At 40.2% G+C, this 19,706-nt stretch overlaps 1 protein-coding gene and 1 pseudogene across 3 annotated transcripts in view; one reads left to right on the forward strand and one right to left on the reverse strand.

The window, feature by feature from the left end:
* The window catches only part of LOC309325893 (meiosis-specific coiled-coil domain-containing protein MEIOC-like), a 33,042-nt gene extending 14,102 nt beyond the window's left edge, over positions 1–18,940 (forward strand). The window contains 6 exon segments of the mRNA XM_081834235.1: positions 2,640–2,741; positions 6,761–8,528; positions 9,473–9,607; positions 10,169–10,349; positions 13,301–13,518; positions 13,521–18,940. Coding sequence (XP_081690361.1) covers positions 2,640–2,741; positions 6,761–8,528; positions 9,473–9,607; positions 10,169–10,349; positions 13,301–13,518; positions 13,521–13,553 — 2,437 coding nt within the window. The 3' untranslated portion in view covers positions 13,554–18,940.
* Positions 1–19,706, reverse strand: part of LOC309325987 (7-alpha-hydroxycholest-4-en-3-one 12-alpha-hydroxylase pseudogene) — a 354,547-nt pseudogene that overhangs the window by 41,606 nt on the left and 293,235 nt on the right. The gene's annotated exons all lie outside the window — the stretch shown is intronic.

Here is a 19,706-nt window from a genome sequence, read left to right on the forward strand (position 1 = left end):
CAGACGATCCCATAGGTTGAGGGTTTAAAGCTTCCAAAATGTGCTTATAATCTAAACATGCTATCAAGCGCTGCTTCCAGTGTATGAAATTGTGTTCATTCAGCACAGGCATTCCTAGCTTTGCATCACTATCAAAAGCTGCTCTAGCCATCTTAAAATCCAAAAATTTGAAAATTCTTCAAAATTTCAAAATTTCTCAAAATTTTAAAATCAAAATCTCAAAAATCTCAAAATTCAAAACAATTCTTCACTGCCTTGGGTCACTGTGAACTCTGAGGGAAGGGGGGGTGCTTAATCCCCACTGCACAATGGAACAAAGGACCATGTGCTTACCAGGAAGTTAACTCAGAAAAATACTACTCAACTCAAAATCACAATCCAACGCAATCCTTCAAAAATACGCAGAAATATGCAATACTGGGCCCATAACCCTTTGTGGGAATGTTCTGGGGTGCAGGAGAGGATATATTGACTAATTATATCCTTATCCAACTTGTGCTAACAAGTTCCCAAAATATCAGCAGAGTTTATAGACATTCCCTTTTTAAGTTCGCAACGGTAACGCTTGCACAGGTTCGCTAGAACCTCTATAATAATTACTCTGGTAATTTCCCCTTTGTTCCCTCTTAAAATACAAGACACGACACAGTCTTTATAAAAGTATAAAAGAGTTTACTCACGTTCTGTTCACAATATGATCCCAGAAGGTAGGCAGGCTTAAAAAGGTTACATGCAGTTAGAATCTATCTTGTAGCAAGATAGTACTGTCCTCTCTTGGCTGGGAGCCAAGAGGGCATGTTGCTCCTTCAGAAGATGAAGATGGCAGAGAGGCAAGAGGCAAGAGGCAAGAGGCAAGAGAGAGAATGGCTGCCTGCCCTGTGCTTTTATCATTACCTGCACAGGTGAGGCCACACCCACCTCTGGTCACATGCGGAGGAAGTCCGTCCCCAGGAAGTTTACCTGCTTGCTGGACAGACATCCCTCCCCATGTTCTAACATGTACACTCTAGGAATGTTGTCATTGACTGCTCCTGTGTTTACATCCCACACAACTTAGCTGCAGTTGTAATTCAGACAGTGCATGACGATACAGATTAATGCAGTAAGTAGAGTGACTTAGGAAACATATCCTCTCAATTTTCAGAACTAATCCCTTATATTTAGATTTCTCCCCCTTTTGTAGTAGTTGCATGTCTCATAAGTTTGCTGTGAGCAATATTTTGATATAAGTGATACAGTGAAGTTACCTATTTCCATGTGCTGTTCTGATGAATCAAGTCTCCTTGCTTGATGTTTGTATCCCAGTTTTAATATTGCTTGGTGACATTGTTAAAATGCCATATTGAAGCAATTAGCAGGAGCTATATTGGCTTTTGGGACGCGGGTGGGACTGTGGGTTAAACCACAGAGCCTAGGACTTGCCAATCAGAAGGTTGGCGGTTCGAATCCTCGCAATGGGGTGAGCTCCTGTTGCTCGGTCCCTGCTCCTGCCCACCTAGCAGTTTGAAAGCACATCAAAGTGCAAGTAGATAAATAGGTACCGCTCCGGCGGGAAGGTAAATGGCGTTTCCATGCGCTGCTCTGGTTCGCCAGAAGCAGCTTAGTCATGCTGGCCACATGACCAGCTCCCTGTATGCCGGCTCCCTCGGCCAGTAAAGCGAGAGGAGCACCGCAACCCCAGAGTCGGTCACAACTGGACCTAATGGTCAGGGGTCCCTTTACCTTTATATTGGCTTTTTGCCTAATGAAGTAATAAGTTGCAGAGAAGCCAGGTTAAGAAGAGAGTTCATTTTAATTTTACCAGATTGTGAGTCTTCATAGTACACTATGCACAATGCTCACTGTTGCTTCCTTTTCTGTCTTTTTTCATTTACTGATATTTTCTGTAATATCTGCATTTTGTCTCTTGCTCCAAAGCTCTGCTGTCAAACTGGTGCTGAATTTACTTCACCATGTCTGACTTCAGCTTGTTTGCTTATGAAATGATTGCAAGCTCTAATTTGCTGATTTTGGTCTGGTTTTCTTTCGCTTCTTTCCATTTCTATGCATTTTCTAAAATCAAGATTACTCTATGGCTTGTTTGGCTTAGAATTTCTGCACATACCCTTTCTTCGTTCATGTCATTTGGGAGTGTGATTATGCTGGGATTAGTATGTATAAGATTAAAAACAGAACAAGATTCTTTATTTGGTCATGTTGTTCTCTCCTGCTTTAAAAGTGGTGGGAAGATACAATGGAAGACAGTTAACTTGTCCTGTTTTAGTTACATTCTTATATCTCATCCTATTACCTCATTGCTACACACAGTGTTTCTTATTTCCCATGCATTAGTGGCTTTCTGATCTTCTTGATAAGGCCAAGTAGGGTAATACTTGAGCTTTTTTCATATCTGAGGTGCTTATTAATTTCAGTAAATATTTATACTCAGTTTCCCAAATGCTTTTATTAATTACGGTATTTATTCTGCTTACCTTATTTATTTTATGTTGCCTCCACCAAGGTTGAGGTGGCATACGGAACTGTTCAGTAACATGAAAATATTGCTCTGAAAAAAACTCTAAACTAAAGGTACTTCATTTAGAAGGCTCATTCTTCTTAGATTCTTGGTACAGGTGATACTCAAATATCTCTCTTTTCAGAACACAGGTAAATTTATCTTATTCTGGCAATGGCCCTGATATGTTTGGCTTAGTGACAAGCATCTTAGAGGAGCCAAACAAGCAAGAACCTGTTACAGGCTGGTAAGCTGATGACTATTTATTTAAATATCTATTTTAAGGTCGCCTATAAGCTTCACAAAAACTGTTCTCTCCTTACCTTTGCTAACTCTTGATCCTAAGCACATTTAAGTCTTTAGCGGAAGGAATTCAAGGACATATCAAAACTTTAAGGGCTTGTCCCCTCTTCTTGTTCCATGGATCCAAGAGGTTTTTCATTTGTCCCGTGCTTTCAGAGCATTTTTTCATTTGCCCTGACACTTTCCCTGGGAAAACCTGCAGTTTACCACTGAATCAGAACAAACATCAAGCCAAAGGGAAAATGACCGATGTACGTTCTGATTCAACAATAAGCAGCAGGTTTTCCTAGGGGAAAGTGGCTGGACAAGCAGAAGTGTGAACAAGCCCTAAGTTTGCACAATCAAAATGAATTAAAGGCTCTGTTGACGTAGCACAAGCAATCCACTTTAAAAAGGCCAGACTTTTGCTGTTTATAAAGTGATGGGAAACTGGTTTGAAAAGTAGATTAATAGATGGTTAATGGGAAGACATGTAAACACCTTGCAAGCAAATCTGGATGAATGCTCTTTGTCATATAGTGTCACAGACAAATCAGAACAAATGCTCAATGAAGCCCAGATGTAGTCTAAATTCTCTGTAAGTTGGGTGTGAGCAGACCAGGAGGTTGGCATCCATCTGTCTGAAGAGACCTCCCCTGGACACAAGCCTGGGCAGTGTGTATGGAGGTCCTGGGCTGCCCATCTGATAAGACCCCCCTCTTTGCCTTGCTAAACAAGTTGTCTAGAGGAGTCCTTCAGAATACAGTGGTGCCTCGCAAGATAAAAAGAATCCGTTCTGCGAGTCTCTTCGTCTAGCGGTTTTTTCGTCTTGCAAAGCAAGCCCATTGACTGCTTAGCGGATTAGCGCTATTAGCGGCTTAGCAGCTTATCGGATAAGCGGATAAGCGGCTTAGAAAAAGGGGGGGGGGAGGATGAAAAAAAACGCAGGAACTCGCAAGACATTTTCGTCTTGCGAAGCAAGCCCATAGGAAATTTGTTTTGCGAAGCACCTCCAAAACGGAAAACCCTTTCGTCTAGCGGGTTTTCAGTCTTGCGAGGCATTCGTCTTGCGGGGCACCACTGTATCAGATTGAATTCAATAGCATTCAAGGATGGCAGCGAGAGCCTTATTCAGTCTAGACAATTGTAGGAAAAGAAGCAGGTTGGACTTGTTTAAATGGTTCTTTCTTTTGCTGTAGCAGTCTAAACTGGTAAACAAATACCTATCTCTACCAGCAGATGGCACTTAAAATGCTAACTAGTTCAGAACTAGGAGTGAGATTCCTTCAGAGCTCAAAAAAGAAAGGAAAAAAAAGAAATATTTCACTGATCACATAGGGCAGCCCTCTATGGCCTGCTATTCCTAATAAAACAATTAATACCCTGTAGAATATCTAATAACATTCCTCTAAAATCAGCCTATTTGGTCTGCTTCTAAGGGTCAGAGTTAGTTGTTAGCAACAACACACAACAGGGTTTAAAAAATGTAATATAAGGCACAGAGGGTAATTTTAATCAAACTAGCTTTTGGGGAGTGGCGATTTAACCCTTCCTTGTTCAGCCATGATTACAAAAATAATAATAATCTCCCCTGGTTCTGCAGTTGGCCTTAGCTGGCAGGAAAGATAGATAGATAGATAGATAGATAGATAGATAGATAGATAGATAGATTCTTTATTGTCATTACACAAGTGCAACATTGCACAAGTGCAACGAAATTGGATGCCATCCCTTAAAAACAACAAAAGCAAAACAACAACAACCAAACAAACCACATTCCAGCCACACCCACACCCACACCCATCAAACTCCCAGGTCACACTATCGAGTTACTGCATTTAAGAAGGCCACAGCTCTTGGATAGAAACTATTTTTCAGTCTATTTGTCCTTGACTTGATGTTTCTGTATCTCCTGCCAGAAGGCAGTAGTACAAACAGACTGTGTCCCGGGTGAGATGCATCCTGCAGGATATTGTTTGCTTTCCTAAGACAACGGGAACCGTACAGTTCTTCCAAAGATGGGAGGGGATGACCAATAATCCTTTGGGCTGTGGTTATGACCTTCTGGAGCACCTTCCTCTTCCTAGCTGTACAGCTGGAGAACCAGGCACAAATACAGTATGTGAGAATGCTCTCTATGGAGCCTCGGTAGAAGGACACCAGCAGTCTCTCACTCAGATTGTTCTTCTTTAAAAGTCTGAGGAAATAAATTCTCTGCTGGGCCTTCTTCACCAGAGCAGTGGTATTTGCGCTCCAAGTCATGCCCTGATCAATAGTCACTCCCAAAAACCTGAATTCCGCCACCCTCTCCACCCGTTCCCCGTTGATATACAAGGGCTGAATGTCCGCCTTTTTTTTCCTGTAATCCACCACCAATTCCTTGGTCTTAGCCGTATTAAGAGCCAGATTGTTCTCTCCACACCAAGCACAAAGCCGCTCCACCTCGTCCCGATAGGCGGACTCATCCCCTCCTGAAATGAGCCCCACCACCGTAGTGTCATCAGCAAACTTGATGATTTTGTTGCTGGAATAAATGGCTGTACAATCATACGTATAGAGAGTATAGAGCAGGGGACTCAACACACAACCCTGTGGTGAGCCGGTGTTAAGGCTAAGGGCTGTGGACATATGTGACCCTACTCTAACCCTCTGAGAACGTTCTGACAAAAAGTCCAAAACCCAGAGACAGGTGGAGTTGGAGAGTCCAATCGCCTCTAGCTTGGACACCAGTCTATGGGGGAGGATAGTGTTAAAAGCAGAGCTAAAATCCACAAACAGCAGCCTCACATAACTCCCCGGCTGCTCCAGATGGAACAGAGCAGCATGGAGAGTGGTAGTGATAGCGTCTTCCGTGGATCTATTTGCCCTGTATGCAAACTGGTAGTTGTCAAAAGTTGATGGAAGACAGGAAATAATGTGACGGCGCACCAGTTTCTCAAAACACTTCATGATGATTGGAGTCAGTGCAACTGGTCTGTAGTCGTTCAGACTACTGATTGTGGATTTTTTAGGCAGAGGAACAATAGTTGACGACTTCAGGCAGGGTGGGACAATAGACTGGTGTAAGGACTTGTTGAAGATCTTAGTAAAGACCCTCGCCAGCTGATCCGCACAGCCCTTCAACACCTTTCCCGTGATGCCATCAGGTCCAGCAGCCTTCCTCGGATTCACCATCCTCAATACCTGTCTCACCTCATGCTCCTCTACAGTGAATGAGGGGCCCCTATGGGCTGGTGGCTGTAATACCGGCGTCTCAGGTGGCTCCTTCTCGAAGCGGTTCTGGTTCTGCAGTTGGCCTTAGCTGGCAGGAAAGGTCTCCTAGGTAATCTAAGCATATATGCTCTGGAGGGTGGGACTCAAACCAAAGGCTTCAAGTTACAAGAAAGCAGATTCCGACTAAACATCAGCAAGAACTTTCTGACAGTCAGAGGTGTTTGACAGTGGAATGGTCTCCCTATGGAGGTTGTGGACTCTGCTTCTTGGAGGTTTTAAGCAGAGGTTGGGTGGCCATCTGTCATGGATGCTTTAGTTGGGATTCCTGCATTGCAGGGGGTTGGACTAGATGACCCAAAGGGTATGGGTCTCTTCCAACTCTACAATTCTATATCAGGCTAAGATTGCTTCACCTCATCCCCCAGATTTTCTGTATAGGTCAAGCTGTTCTGCTCTTTCACCATAGTAAATCTCATAAGGTGACATTCAGCTCAGCAAAAGAGTATATTAATCCTCACATTTTCAGCATAAATGGCATGTTTTTCTGAATTTATGAAAACAAAGATTGTTAGGGGGAGGCAAATGGGGTTCAGTCTCTGATATTTCCACTTGAAAAGGGATCTCAACCAGTGGGCTGGAAAATACCTCTTGCCTGTTAAATGTAGATAATACAGTGGCAGTTGGTTCATTGATTTGAATGTATAAAGCAGCTTCATCTGTTATGTTGTAGAAACAACATGTCTTTAGCACTAAATTGTTGGTTTGTTACAGGAATTCTCTATCAAGATTATTTCCACCCGTGTGGTCATCCGACTTTGAAAAAACTGAAAACTTCTCAGGGCTTTTTCCTACAAAATGCTTGGAAAATGAAGATCCTACAAACTTTGTTGGTACTCAAAATATTTATGAAGAAAACTTGCAAAAGACATCATCTGTAGAATTACTAAAGAAAGAACTTGAAGATCTCCATGTTATAGGATCCTGGCTTGTGACTTCTGATCCTTGCAGTCGGTCACCTGATGAGATTTTGAAGAATGCTGATTCAGAAAACAAGGCTTTTAAGAGTAAGGGAATCAATCACCAAGGTGGACTTGCATATCAGAATGTACCCAATTATAACAAAAATCAGTTAAACAGTGGCAATGGGAAGAGCCATACTGATTTTAGCACTTTCTCATCTCATACTAGAATAAAAGATAGCACGAATACTGCTAAGGAACTCCAGAAAGCTGACCATACAAGAGGCGTGCTTGGGGAAAATGACACAGAAGGATCAAGCAAATATTTCACTCAATTGTCTATTTCTCCCTCTGATGGAATATGGGATCCAATGATCCAGCAGAATATAAGATATACAGGTTTTACAGCTGCTTATGACCCTCAACAGTTTAGCTGCTCATCTCCATACCTTCTCAGTCCACTTAATAAAGAGAATAGCTTTCCAGAAGGAAGGAACGCAAAACTGCAGGAAAACCACCCACAAAATAACCATAGTTGCATCACTACAGAGGGGGACTTCGGCAATACTGAATGTAAGATGTCCGTACATCATCAGAAAGCATCCTGTAATCACTTGCCTCTTAAGCCAGCACTACAGAATATGAATTCATCTTACAATGGATATACATGGCTGGATAGTAAGATACTAAATCCGGTGGCTACATCATTTGCAACTTATGGGAAGCAAAAGCAAATGAGTTCTCAGTTGTCTTCAAGGTGTTCAACTCGGTCTGGTGGACCTTCCACCAGTCAATCTATTATAGCACAGTCTTCTTATTCACAGGTGGCACCAATGTTGACTTCAAGAAAAGATGGGAAAGACATCTCTGCTAACATTCCTAACAGCTCAGGGTTTTCAAACTGCAATGAAAATAGGAAGCAACCTAACCCTATTGGACACGCCCAGAAGGATTCCTTAGCTACTAGAGAGGGATACTGTGGTGAAGTATCCACAAATGCTTCCTCCAGGTGGCTGTCACAAAAGCATTCCGTAAATGAGTCTGCGAAACACTATAGTTTTCATAAAAAGCAAAGCCAGTTCAGTACTGATGAGAGAACTAGGCAGAATGAGAGAAGACCTAAAAATAATTGGATTCCACACCCAGGCTATGCAAGCCCAAATCAAACGCAGCCAGATATATTGAGAAGAGCAGAAGAACAGAACGGCAGCAATTTGTCTGACTTCATCAATCCTTCTTTCCTACCTCTCTTCCCATTAATGCCTGGTTATAAACATATGCCTAATTTCCCTCCATTTAATCCTCCCACATTTTCATCACCAGCTAATGTTGCATTTTCTCCATTGCCATTTCCGTTGTCTGAACTTGCTGACCTCCTTCACTATGAGGACCTACCCTATTTGAGTCCTTTCTTTAACAAACTCTTCTGTGGAGATTTGCCTGCACAATACTTTGCCTTTCCACCACCTCTTAACCACTACAGACCTCCAAAGCATCGCAGTGGAGCTGCAAATGAGCTTCATAGTCATCTAGAAGATTGTTATGAACAGTGGAGAGCACTAGAGAGGGAACGAAAAAAGGTAATGTGGTCTCTAGTAAGGTGAAACCTAGGGGAAGTTAATAGTGACATTAGCTTTTATGTTAACAGCATTACTGGTGACATTGTGGAGAGGTGGGAAAACTTAAGACTGGGGACTATATCTAGCCTGACAAATCTTTTTCCAAGTTTGGATAACATAATCTGCATGGCTTCTTCGTTATCCCCAGTTTCCAGGAGGACTGGGGCAAGACTGAAATTGCCTTCTTATATGGCCAAGAATGATTATTATTATTTTTTAAAATAATATTTATTCAGAGTTTTGAAGATTACAAATAGAAAAAAGGAAAATACAAAATACAGAAAAAATACAACAACAAAAATACAATCATTTAAAAAAAGAAAAAGAACAGATTAAACCTTTACATAACTTTCTTCCTTTACTTATTTCCTTGACCTCCTCACACCTCCCATTTTTGTATTCTAGTTCAAATTGTTATTTCAGCAAATCCTTCCAACCTTGTTTTTATCTTAATAATTTGTTTTAATATATTGTAGTTTTACGTTCTCTCTTTCATCAATTTCATCAATTCATTTTTACTTAATCCTTTATATCATTTCTACCAAAACCACATAATTTTCTTTTTCCAACATCTTTCTAACAATCCTTAATTTTACAATATTTTTGAAGATATACTTTAATTTTTTTCCAATCTTCTTCCACCGACTCTTCTCCTTGGTCCCGGATTCTGCCAGTCATCTCAGCCAATTCCATATATTTCATCATGGCCAAGAATGATTAAACTGCATAGTGCCTGTTGTTCTCTGCCCGTGTGTTTTTTTTTTGTCTGTAGGCTTTTTTGGGTTGACGGTAGGAAACTGGGGAGCATTTTTACTTTTTTTCTCACCAGCTACAAACAGGTGGAGAGGATGGGAAAGAGCAATAGAGAGGAACATATTCCATTAATTATCTGGCTTTCTCTTCAGGCAGAGGCAGATCTGGCCAGAAACTTCCCAGGGAAGCAGGTATCCAGCTCAAATAACACTCCCTTCTCCCGGCTTCCCGACAAGCCTTCCCGAGTGGATCGTCTGATTGTGGACCAGTTCCGAGAGCAGGCGAGAGTAAGCACATTCACCCCAGATCTAGTTGATGCTTTGCTTCGTCACGTTTTTGAGAAATTATGTTAGCCCAGTCTGAGGCGGGCAGCAGCCTTCCAGAGGAAGAAAAACTGTGATGGCCTTTAGAAGGGGTTGGAAGACTCATCTTAAAAAGGAGTTTGGGAACTGTTGGGGTTCTGGTTTAAAGTGGCTGTTTTGTGTCTTGTGTGTTCCTTCAAGCTTAGGCGAGGTGGGATAGAAATATAAATGAATGTACAATACAAATGAGGATGGCTGGATGCTTGAACCCTGAAGGGCCACTTCACTGTTTTCCTTCCTTCCTCTGCTTTCCCTGCCTGCCTGCCAGTAATTTCACAACATAGTTTTATGTTTCTCATGAGGAGTGTCGCTTCTATTCATGGCTGAATTGCTTTTAACTGCTTCTCCTCCAAACTATTTTCTACTAAATTTAGATTAGCTGCGTTCTCACATTCAGCGTGAAGTGCCTAGCTGCTGTCACGTGATTTTGGCTATCTGATTGTTTTTAAGTATTAAAAACCCTAATGAAGTATTCTTCATTTTTAGGTACACACTTTAGTTGGGAAAATGGAACGGCTTTGTGGTAATCCTGCCCATGGTAACATATCTGCCACTTTGAGATGTCATTTGGAAGCCATCTGTGCTACCCGAGCAAGACGCAAGGATGAGATTGTTAACGCTGCTAATCATCAGAGGCAAGGAACAGCTCGTTACAACAATGAAAAAGGCAAGTACAGTGGTACCTCAGGTTACATACGCTTCAGGTTACAGACTCCGCTAACCCAGAAATAGTGCTTCAGGTTAAGAACTTTGCTTCAGGATGAGAACAGAAATCGTGCTCTGGCGGCGTGGCGGCAGCAGAAGGCCCCATTAGCTAAAGTGGTGCTTCAGGTTAAGAACAGTTTCAGGTTAAGAACGGACCTCCGGAACGAATTAAGTACTTAACCTGAGGTACCACTGTAATTTCTTTGTGGCACCTGCAAAACAGACTTTTGTATTAATGTTCCCATTCAGAGAGCAAAATCTTAATACGGGTTTAGGTTAAATCTGCATTCTGAAGTGAAAAGCCTACTCTGTTTTATGTAATGATCACATTGTTACAGCAGGCATTAGGGGGCAGAGTCATAGTTCACTGGTGGAGCAGCTGTTTTGCATGCGGAAGATCCCAAGATCAGTCCTCAGCATCTCCAGGTATGACTGGAAATGTCATCTGTCTGAAACCCTTGAGAGCTGCTGCCCATCAGAGTAGGCAGTACTAAGCTGCAACAGTGGTCTGGCTCTGTATAAGACGTCATATATACATATACATATATATATATATTAGTTTTTCTAACATACCATTTTCAGCCGTAGTTAAACATATTTTTACATCTTATTCAATTGTTTTGACTTCCATCAGTCCTGTCTGAAAATTTTCCAATCTAATCTCTTAGTATACCTTTCTTATTTTCCCTGTTACATTTAAAACTCATAACCAATATCTTTATTCTTTATCTACTTTGTAGCACTTCATATATTCCTCCTTACAAAACTTCTTGTAGTCCTGCTAGCATAATTTGTTGGATAAATTGCTTTTCAAATAGTTCATATACTTCTTCCAATGTTCTATAAATCTCTGGTCCCGCAGGTTTCGAATCCTTCCTGTCATTTTGTCCAATTCTGCATAGCCCATTATTTTTGTCTGCCATTCTTCTGGCTCTGTATAAGACTTGCTATGTTCCTGTTATCTTAGAGTGGACATTTCCCCACCCTTCCCACTGCCTCCTACAAGAGGCCTCAAAACCCTGTGCCAGGTGGTTAGATCTAGGACAGGGGTCAGCAAGCTTTTTCAGCAGGGGGCCCGCCCACTGTCCCTCAGACCTTGTGGGAGGGCCAGGCTATATTTTGAAAAAAACACACAAACGAATTCCTTTGCCCCACAAATAACCCAGAGATGCATTTTAAATAAAAGGACACATTCTACTCATGTAAAAACACGCATGATTCCCGGATCGTCTGCGGGCCGGATTGAGAAGGTGATTGGGCTGGATCCGGCCCCCGGGTCTTAGGTTGCCTACCCATGATCTAGGATAATTCCTTTTTAGGCTTAGTGGTAGGATCATAGAATTATAGAGTTGGAAGGGACCACAAGGGTCATCTAAGTCCAACTCGCTGCAAGCAGGAATACATTTTGTTGCCGTTCCTTCTTTTCTAATATAACTTGTTTCATCTCATAATGTTGCAACATTATGCATCTTCTTGCTTGTGGTGGTTGGTCAAAGAGAAAACATGTAACATCATGATACAGTACAAGGAAAGCTGCTGAAGTGGCAACTTTCTGCTTTGAGAGGTTGCTGCATGTTTACTGTCAGGTTTAGTCGGTTGGGTGCAAAGTGTCTGGATTTATATTTTGTATTTGTAGTATATTTTAGTACAGCACTCATATCTGGAGTTTCATCAGAGTCTTCTTCTAAGTCAACAAAAATCCTGAAGAAGGTCCTTCTAGGACTGAGACACAGATTACTACAGAGCTCTTTGCTTTATGACATGTAAATGCCAATATTGTGATTAGACACATCATATTTATTATTACATAGTTCTTTGCTCTTCTTAAAATTATCAGGATGCATGAGAAAAGTAGGCTGCTCCAGAGAGACATTTTGTTTTTGTTTACAAGAGATCCTGAGTCAAAACTTGTGACAGGTGTGTTCAAATAGCAAGTAGAAAACAGGTGGTTCATTCTGTTATAGAATTGTAAAACTTCAGTGTTATTTTATGTCCAAGCATTAAATATTCAAGTAAGACTCAGTAACTGAGGTCTCAATGCTGCTGATGTGTTGATACTGAATGCAAAAGTAAAGCAGAGGGGAACTTCCGGCCCAAAGGCCTAATTAAACCTGAAAGGGGGGGGGGGACTAATTTGGCCTGCAACTGTTTTTCCCAAAGCCCTGCTCAGGTGTGCGGCAGGTAAAGGCAAGGTTGCAACCCCTGATGGTTCATTGGCAAGTGGGGCTTGTAATTCACTGCTTTGAGGCCAAATGCAAACCTCACTGAGATTGGTTCCACTCAGGAGCTTCCAATTGAATTGGAATTGGATTGCTTGGATTGGCCAGGATCATTTTTCCCCCAGCATAGTTTGGATTCAGCTGCCAGGATGAAAAGTTTCCTCAGCCCTTCAGCAGAATCTTGAAATGTTCATTTGTAGTGTTGCTTACAACAAAGTCTCTTGCAGAAACCTGCGCCTTAAGTCCTATGCTGTAAATGCATGAAAATATCACTGACTGTTTGTGCATCTATTTAATGATGTGATATGGATTTGGGAAGTCCTTAATGCATACTTTTGGCCGTGAAATACTTCACCGCACTCTTCTCAGCTAAATACATTCTTATTTAGACAAGCCTACCCAGATGCGTAGGAAATTGAGGTAATTTTAATCTGTTTTAGCATTTTAACTTTCATATGTTTAAAGCACTGTTGCAATTCTTTCTTGATTTTCTTGTTTTATCTTTTTGTAAACCACTTTGAGGTTTGTTTGTTTTTTTACCATCAAGCAATATAAATTTTATGAAATCAAAATAAATAAAATATTCACATCCGGAGGCTGGTTCTTTGAAAACGTCAGCAGACTCTATATTACAGTATTGGGGAGAAAAATCCCTCTTGAAATTGTAAATGATGCTATGCTGGTTTTGTTATAGATGTCCTTGCTCTGGCGGTTGCCATTAAAGATTTGGCTTTCTTCACACGAAAAACACGTACAGCTTTATGGTGTGCTCTTCAGATGACCCTGTCGAAAACTTCAATGAACACGCCAGCAAAGAAAGAAGACGTGGAAAGGGCCTTGCAAGAGCTCTGTCCTGTCATTGGCAGCTTGCAAGTGAAGGACGTCGTGGAGCATGATGACAAAGAAAACAAGAGAGAGAGAACCTGCCTCAACAGGTCATACAGTGAATGCTTCCAAGCAGATATTGCAGCAGTGTAGAAAATACGCCAGGCTGCCAGCAAGTTTAGTGGATCTGTGCTGCATTTCCACTGCTGAGATTCAAGCCTAGATAACATGCATTTCTGTAGTAGTATTGCAGCAGTCTTAATATTGGTGGTATATAGGGTGTAAAATAGAAAGGGTCAGCTTAAGTGGAGACAAGCAATAGTAGTTCATGTTCTTGGCCACCAATCCAAAGCTGTAACTCAAGCCATTGACTAGGAAACTAGCAAGTGGCAAAGCTAATTGTGATACCAATCAAACACATAGTGCCAATTCATTCCTTGGTTTTGTAATGCTAATATTTTAAGTGCCAAAGTCATTACTGAATACTGTTTGTTTCACACTGATAATCAATAATGCACATTTATTGTGGTATTGTCAGGAGCTGAGGAAGAAATTGCCAATGGTCTGGCTCACAGTAGTTACATTAAATCAGCAGCTTATGTTAGTTGCATTAAATCTGGAAGGAGTGTTGGAAGGTGTATTAGCAACAGGTGTCAATCTGCTCTAATCGAAACTTCATCTTCCATAAGTATGGTAGAATAACAGAATCTGTTGATTCTGAAAGAAAATCAAAAGGAGTTATAAATGTGTAGCATTAAGTATTGCATTATAGTGAGCATTAGCCTGTGAGATTAAATAGTTTAGCTTTAGAAATGGAATATATCGATGCCTTAGTGGCTTAAAACTACTATTTAACTTGTTATGCACTTAATGAACATATGGCTATTAATGATTTGAGTATTTATTTTAATGGTTAATATATTATTTTTATTTTAATATATGTTTTGATCTATTGCAAGACCTAATAATCAGGCTTACGTTTGCTCAGGGTCTGTATGTGTGTGTATATATAACCTATAAATATACACAGTATAATGTTTGTAGAGATGGGATGTTTGTAGGAATAGCTATATAAAACTAAACTGTACTAGGTTACCAAAGCTGGCTGATTTATTTTTAGCATGAGGAAATTTTGTCTGTTTAATCACCATCATTATTAGGCTTCATACTGTGTCTTGGACAATCAGATATATTATATGGCCATTGTGAATGTATAAGGCAAGAACTGGAACAGATGAGGCACCAGTCCAAAACTTTCACTGTAATGTTGGGGACAGCTTCATACAAATAATGGCGTAAGGGGTGCACACACATAAATTGGTCCCTGACAAATTGGGCAAGAGGAGACCCTAGTCCATATAGGAAGTGGTGTGTATGTTCCTGAGCATCAGTGTGTGACAGGAATCTCTGGATTGGAGCGTTAATGTTTGGGTTCTTGTCACTTAGGAGTATTAATGTTTTAACAATCTTGTAAAACGTGAGAATACCTCTGTGTACTGATAAACAAGTAATGTGTGTGTGTGTTTTATAAGTCCGTGGTAGATTCTGGAGAACAGTTGTCTCAGTTCAAAGAATCATTTTGGAAATGTGAGGGATCCTGGTAGAAGAAACCTAGTTTGAATGCTTGGAACGGATTTTACTTGCTTACTAAGTTGTTAAATTGGTTACTGCTCCCAGAAGCATAATTAATGGATTTGTCATAAATGTACTTAATCTCTCTCCCCACACCCCAGGCCCAGCTTTGAGCCCTATTGTGTACAGGTAATGAAGAAGTTCTACCTCTGGCCTGTCTAGGTCAAACTCTGCCCCCTCCCAGCCACTTCCTGATTAGCTGAGAGGGGAGCAGAGACAGGCAGTGCTAGGCAGCCACCTATAGCTGTGGTGACAATGCGTAGCGCGATCTTCACCCAGTCTCCCTCCCACCAAATGCTGGCACAAAAGGAGCAGTAAAGCAAATAGGAGCCTGGCTTTGTGAATGTTTAGAGTAAATGTAATAATGAGTAAAAGGACTATAAGGTGTGTGCGGCAGGAACTTGCAGATATCTCATGTTCTCCCTCTTCATTTTAAAAAACAAAGGAATGATTGAATCATAATAATCAGAGTGCCATTTTCTTCGTTTGGTATTTTCAGCCTTTGTATTACTTTGAAGATTAATGCCGAGAAATTATGCTTTGTGCATTTTGCTCTAAATGTCATGAGGTCATATATGCTTTGTGGATTAGAATTAGTCTACAGTGTGAGGAGTTGATCATATTTAACTCTTACCAATCTTACTGTGTTTAGAAACAGTGGTTTGGTAGTGTTTACTTTTTTTCTGTTGACCAAATCATGGTACTTCTCCAGGACTGCTTTGTAGTAATGGGTGTATTGGACACTCCCGAGTAATTAATTTGTGAAAACTGTTTAAAACTGTGGTTATAATTGGTGGTTATAAGTAATGTGCCTTTCAAAGTCTTAAAAGATAAAATATAACTGTGTACTCACTTTTTGTTGCAACCAAGCAATATATTTAAAGAAATTATAATAAGCTGCATTTGATAGCTGTAGTTTACAGTATGAATGTTTCATAATCAGTTTCCAGCATTGGTTTCCCTAGCTTTAGAATATATAAAACGTGCCTGTTTTAGTTATATTGCCTATGAAGGCATCCATTCTCATTTAATTTTCTTTTGTGCTGGCTTTTTTTAAAGTAGAAAACGGCCATAACATATGCCCACCAAAAGATAAAATTAAATTTAATGCATGTGAACTGAAATTCAGTTTTCTGCTTTGGAACTGGGGGGGGGGGGAGTTCTATTGCACTTGCATTGATTTGTGCAGGGTGTTTTTCTAGCAGTATTAAGTTCAGCTGGCTGGTGGCCACATGGTACTAATGCCACATAGGGCATGCACTTACATGTGTTGTAGAATCAATACATGGGCTCTTCACATGGAGATACAGAACAGTTGCATTGCTTTTAATCCTGAACTTCGCCTATACACATTAAGCTGGAAGATAAGGCATGCTCAGGGCCAATGCAGTTCTTTCCCACTCTGACTCATGTCATTATGTACCAATGTTCCAAATAAAGCTCACTGTGATGTCCCAGCTAACAGCTCCTGCTGAACTTGCCCTGTGAGCACTCAGATATCAGGAGTGTTAAATTATTATGCAGTTCAGATATGCAAAATTTAGAGGTTCCTAATCTAAAATAAGAGATTTGTCTGAAAGTGTGTGCGTGTGTGTGTGTTTTTGTGAAGATGAGTTCTGTTGTTTTCTTATGCTGGGATGTTGGAAACTGAGAAGAGTAGCAAAAACGGGAGGAACCTTATAGTAACCAGATGACCATAAAGCTAAATGTGAGTCTAGTTTGGTTTATTATTTGGCATTCTGTTTATGTAGGACTTGTTTATTTGTAGACAAAATGCTACTAGAATGTTGCAACATTCAGCCTTAGGATGAGGTATAAAATGAGTAGTACATTAATGGCTTGGCTCCAGAGGAGCCCTTCTGCAAATTGAAATTCAATAGCGGGGAGGTGTTCTCCTTCCATCCCATCTGCTCCCACCCTAGCTGCTCCAAAGGATCACCCAACTCTGCAGATCCTTTATAGCAGGAAAGTGTTTAATTCTGTAAACAGAAGACCACCGACCAATATCTGGATCCATTTCCCCTTTTTTAAAAAAACACCCTGATCTTCTGTTACCTAAAGCTACAGAATTCACCAGGCAAAGGTTGCTTTGCATGTGCCCAGAAGCACTTGTGCTTTTTGTTCCTCCTCTTTGGAGCAACACTCTCAACGCCTAGTTTTAAAATTCACAGTCTCCCATGGGGCTGTCACGGGGTTGCTGCTTTGAACAAAGCTCTACTGAGCATATGGAATACTTTGCATTTTTTTCTGAACTTTTGCTATAATAATATCTACAGTGAATGGACAAAACTAATTAGATAACATTATTTTGGTTTTAATGGTTCTTATTGACCATTGTTTTAGTTACCTATTTTTATGTTTGATGGTGTTTGGTTTTCCTTTAATGTTTTGCACCAATAAATGCTAGAAACAGGATTATCTGTAAAAAAACAACACTGCACCTTTAGAATGAGGAAAACAGACTGCTTTCATTTAAGCCTAAATATTCTACTGTAGACGCCTAGTCAGCCTGCAAATTTACAAGTTTTTGAGAATTGTGTGTGTGTGTGTGTGTGTGTGTGTGTGTGTGTTTTTACTCGCCTGTCTGGAAACCCAGCTTGAAATTGTACCCTGCATGGTTTTATGGGTCTTAATCACCAGCACACTTAAACTTTTGGTAAACATTTATATAAAATTACGAAAATGAATAGTTGTACTTGTAAGTGCTTTTACAACAGAATTTCGTAGCATCTTGTAAGTAATTTTAAAAGTCATTTTTTGTTGTTGTAGGTTTCATTTTCTTAAAGAAAAATGTGGGTGGTTTTTGTTGTTGTTAAACTTAATAGCAATACTACAGTTTTGAGTGGGGAAAAAAGTGTTAAGTTACTTATTCAGCTTATGGACAGGTTTAACTGGTTGGTGAGAAACGTTTAACAAAACTGCAACAATTAGTAATATATCTTGCCTGCTTTGCCAAATAAACTATAAATTATTGTACTTGTTGGCAAAATTGATAAGAAAAAGAGATGACTGTATACTGGGCAGGAGATCATCTCAAAACAAGTGAGTACAGAATGTTTGTGGTGTGCAGAAACACGAGCCTTTTCTTTCAAATGAGACCATTTCCAGTGCATTTTGGAAGAGAAGCTTAAATTTGTTTTTATCATAATGTGAAGACATGCTATTTTACTATGCTGTTTAATACCTTGTGCATCTTCAGCCGACCTTGTTGAATGATAAAAATGTGTACACTTTGCTTACATAATTGAAAAAACTATTGTGATTTGATCGATTGGCTAGTTTGAATTGAAACATGTTGACAGAGAGGTCAGTTGCTGTAAGATACTTTACCGCTGGTCAGTTCAGGTGCTAATTCGTTGTATCTGGAAACAATTGTGGGTCTGAAACCTGCAAAAATCTCACTTCTACCTCTCCTGTAACTTTCTGGTTGATGATGATGGCGATGGTGATGATGATGATGTTTGTTCTACACTGACCTGTGGTATTACTTTAAGTGAAATGGGATGCCGTGTAGCCATGGCTAAACCATCACTTGTGTGAAGTCACTTAACATGTGTGCACTTGTCCATTATGTTAAGAAAATGGTTTGCTTGTAGAAAGGCACAAAAAGTTGTGATGTCTTGAAAAAGGTTTGTTAAGAGTTTTGGTGAATCCTATAAAAATCATGGTGAGTGACCTGTTCTAGCATTGTTTTTATATATAATGTTAACTTGGTATGAGCTTGATTGCTACAAGTATTCAGTTATATTTATGTTTCATTATCTGCTGCTGGTTCCCATATAAGATATACTATTTTCTTTTTTTTTTGTAATTTTCACTCAGTGCTTATTATGTGTGCTGGCTAACACTTAAACAATTAAAGTATTTAATATTTAAATGACTCTGGTTGTGTGATTTCAAGAAATCAGTGAAGAGAAATGACCCATTGGGAAGAAATAAGGGAAATCAAAGTGGGGAGAAGCCCTTAATATCCTACATATGTGTGCATGGAAGCAAGCCCTACTCTTCAGTGAGATAGGTTTAATGTTAAGTGTCTTTTGGACTGCAGGTGTACGGTTGCATCTAACTGCTTTGCTGATGGTAAGCCTTTTGCCAGCAGAAGAGGGAGGGAAGAGATTTTTGAGCATTCCCACTCTTCCATGTATCACCTCTAAATCTGCCACAGTCTTCTGGAAAAGATTTAGGGGGCTTTGAGGACTGCAAAGAAGAGAAATTACCAAAAGTTGCTTCCTTCCCCATTTGGCGAATTGAAGCCGAGTAACAGTGTTGGAGAGTACAGAGTCTGCATAGTAATTCTAATCATACCCTTGATTAAGTTATTTTTGCCATAGAAGTAGCTGTACAGTTTGTTAGGTAATATTCCTTCTGAAGAAGCAGTGTGAAACCATCTACTGGAAAGTGGGAGACCTAGTCACAAACCCCAGACAACTTTATCTAAGGAGTCCCCTCCAGATGTGATGGGAGAACAAGGGCATCCTACCTTAATTCTCAATAGAGGTTTACCCAGATTAAGAGAATCTACAACCTGTTCTATTTCCCACTAAATGTAATATTCAACTGGTGCCTTATGCAAACACATGGACTTTTGAGCCAGTGGGAGGCATCCAATCTTCAATAAGGAGACGATATTTATATTTTGCTTA

Source organism: Podarcis erhardii (assembly GCF_964252035.2).
Source record: "Podarcis erhardii genome assembly, chromosome: 12".
Lineage (NCBI taxonomy): Eukaryota > Metazoa > Chordata > Lepidosauria > Squamata > Lacertidae > Podarcis > Podarcis erhardii.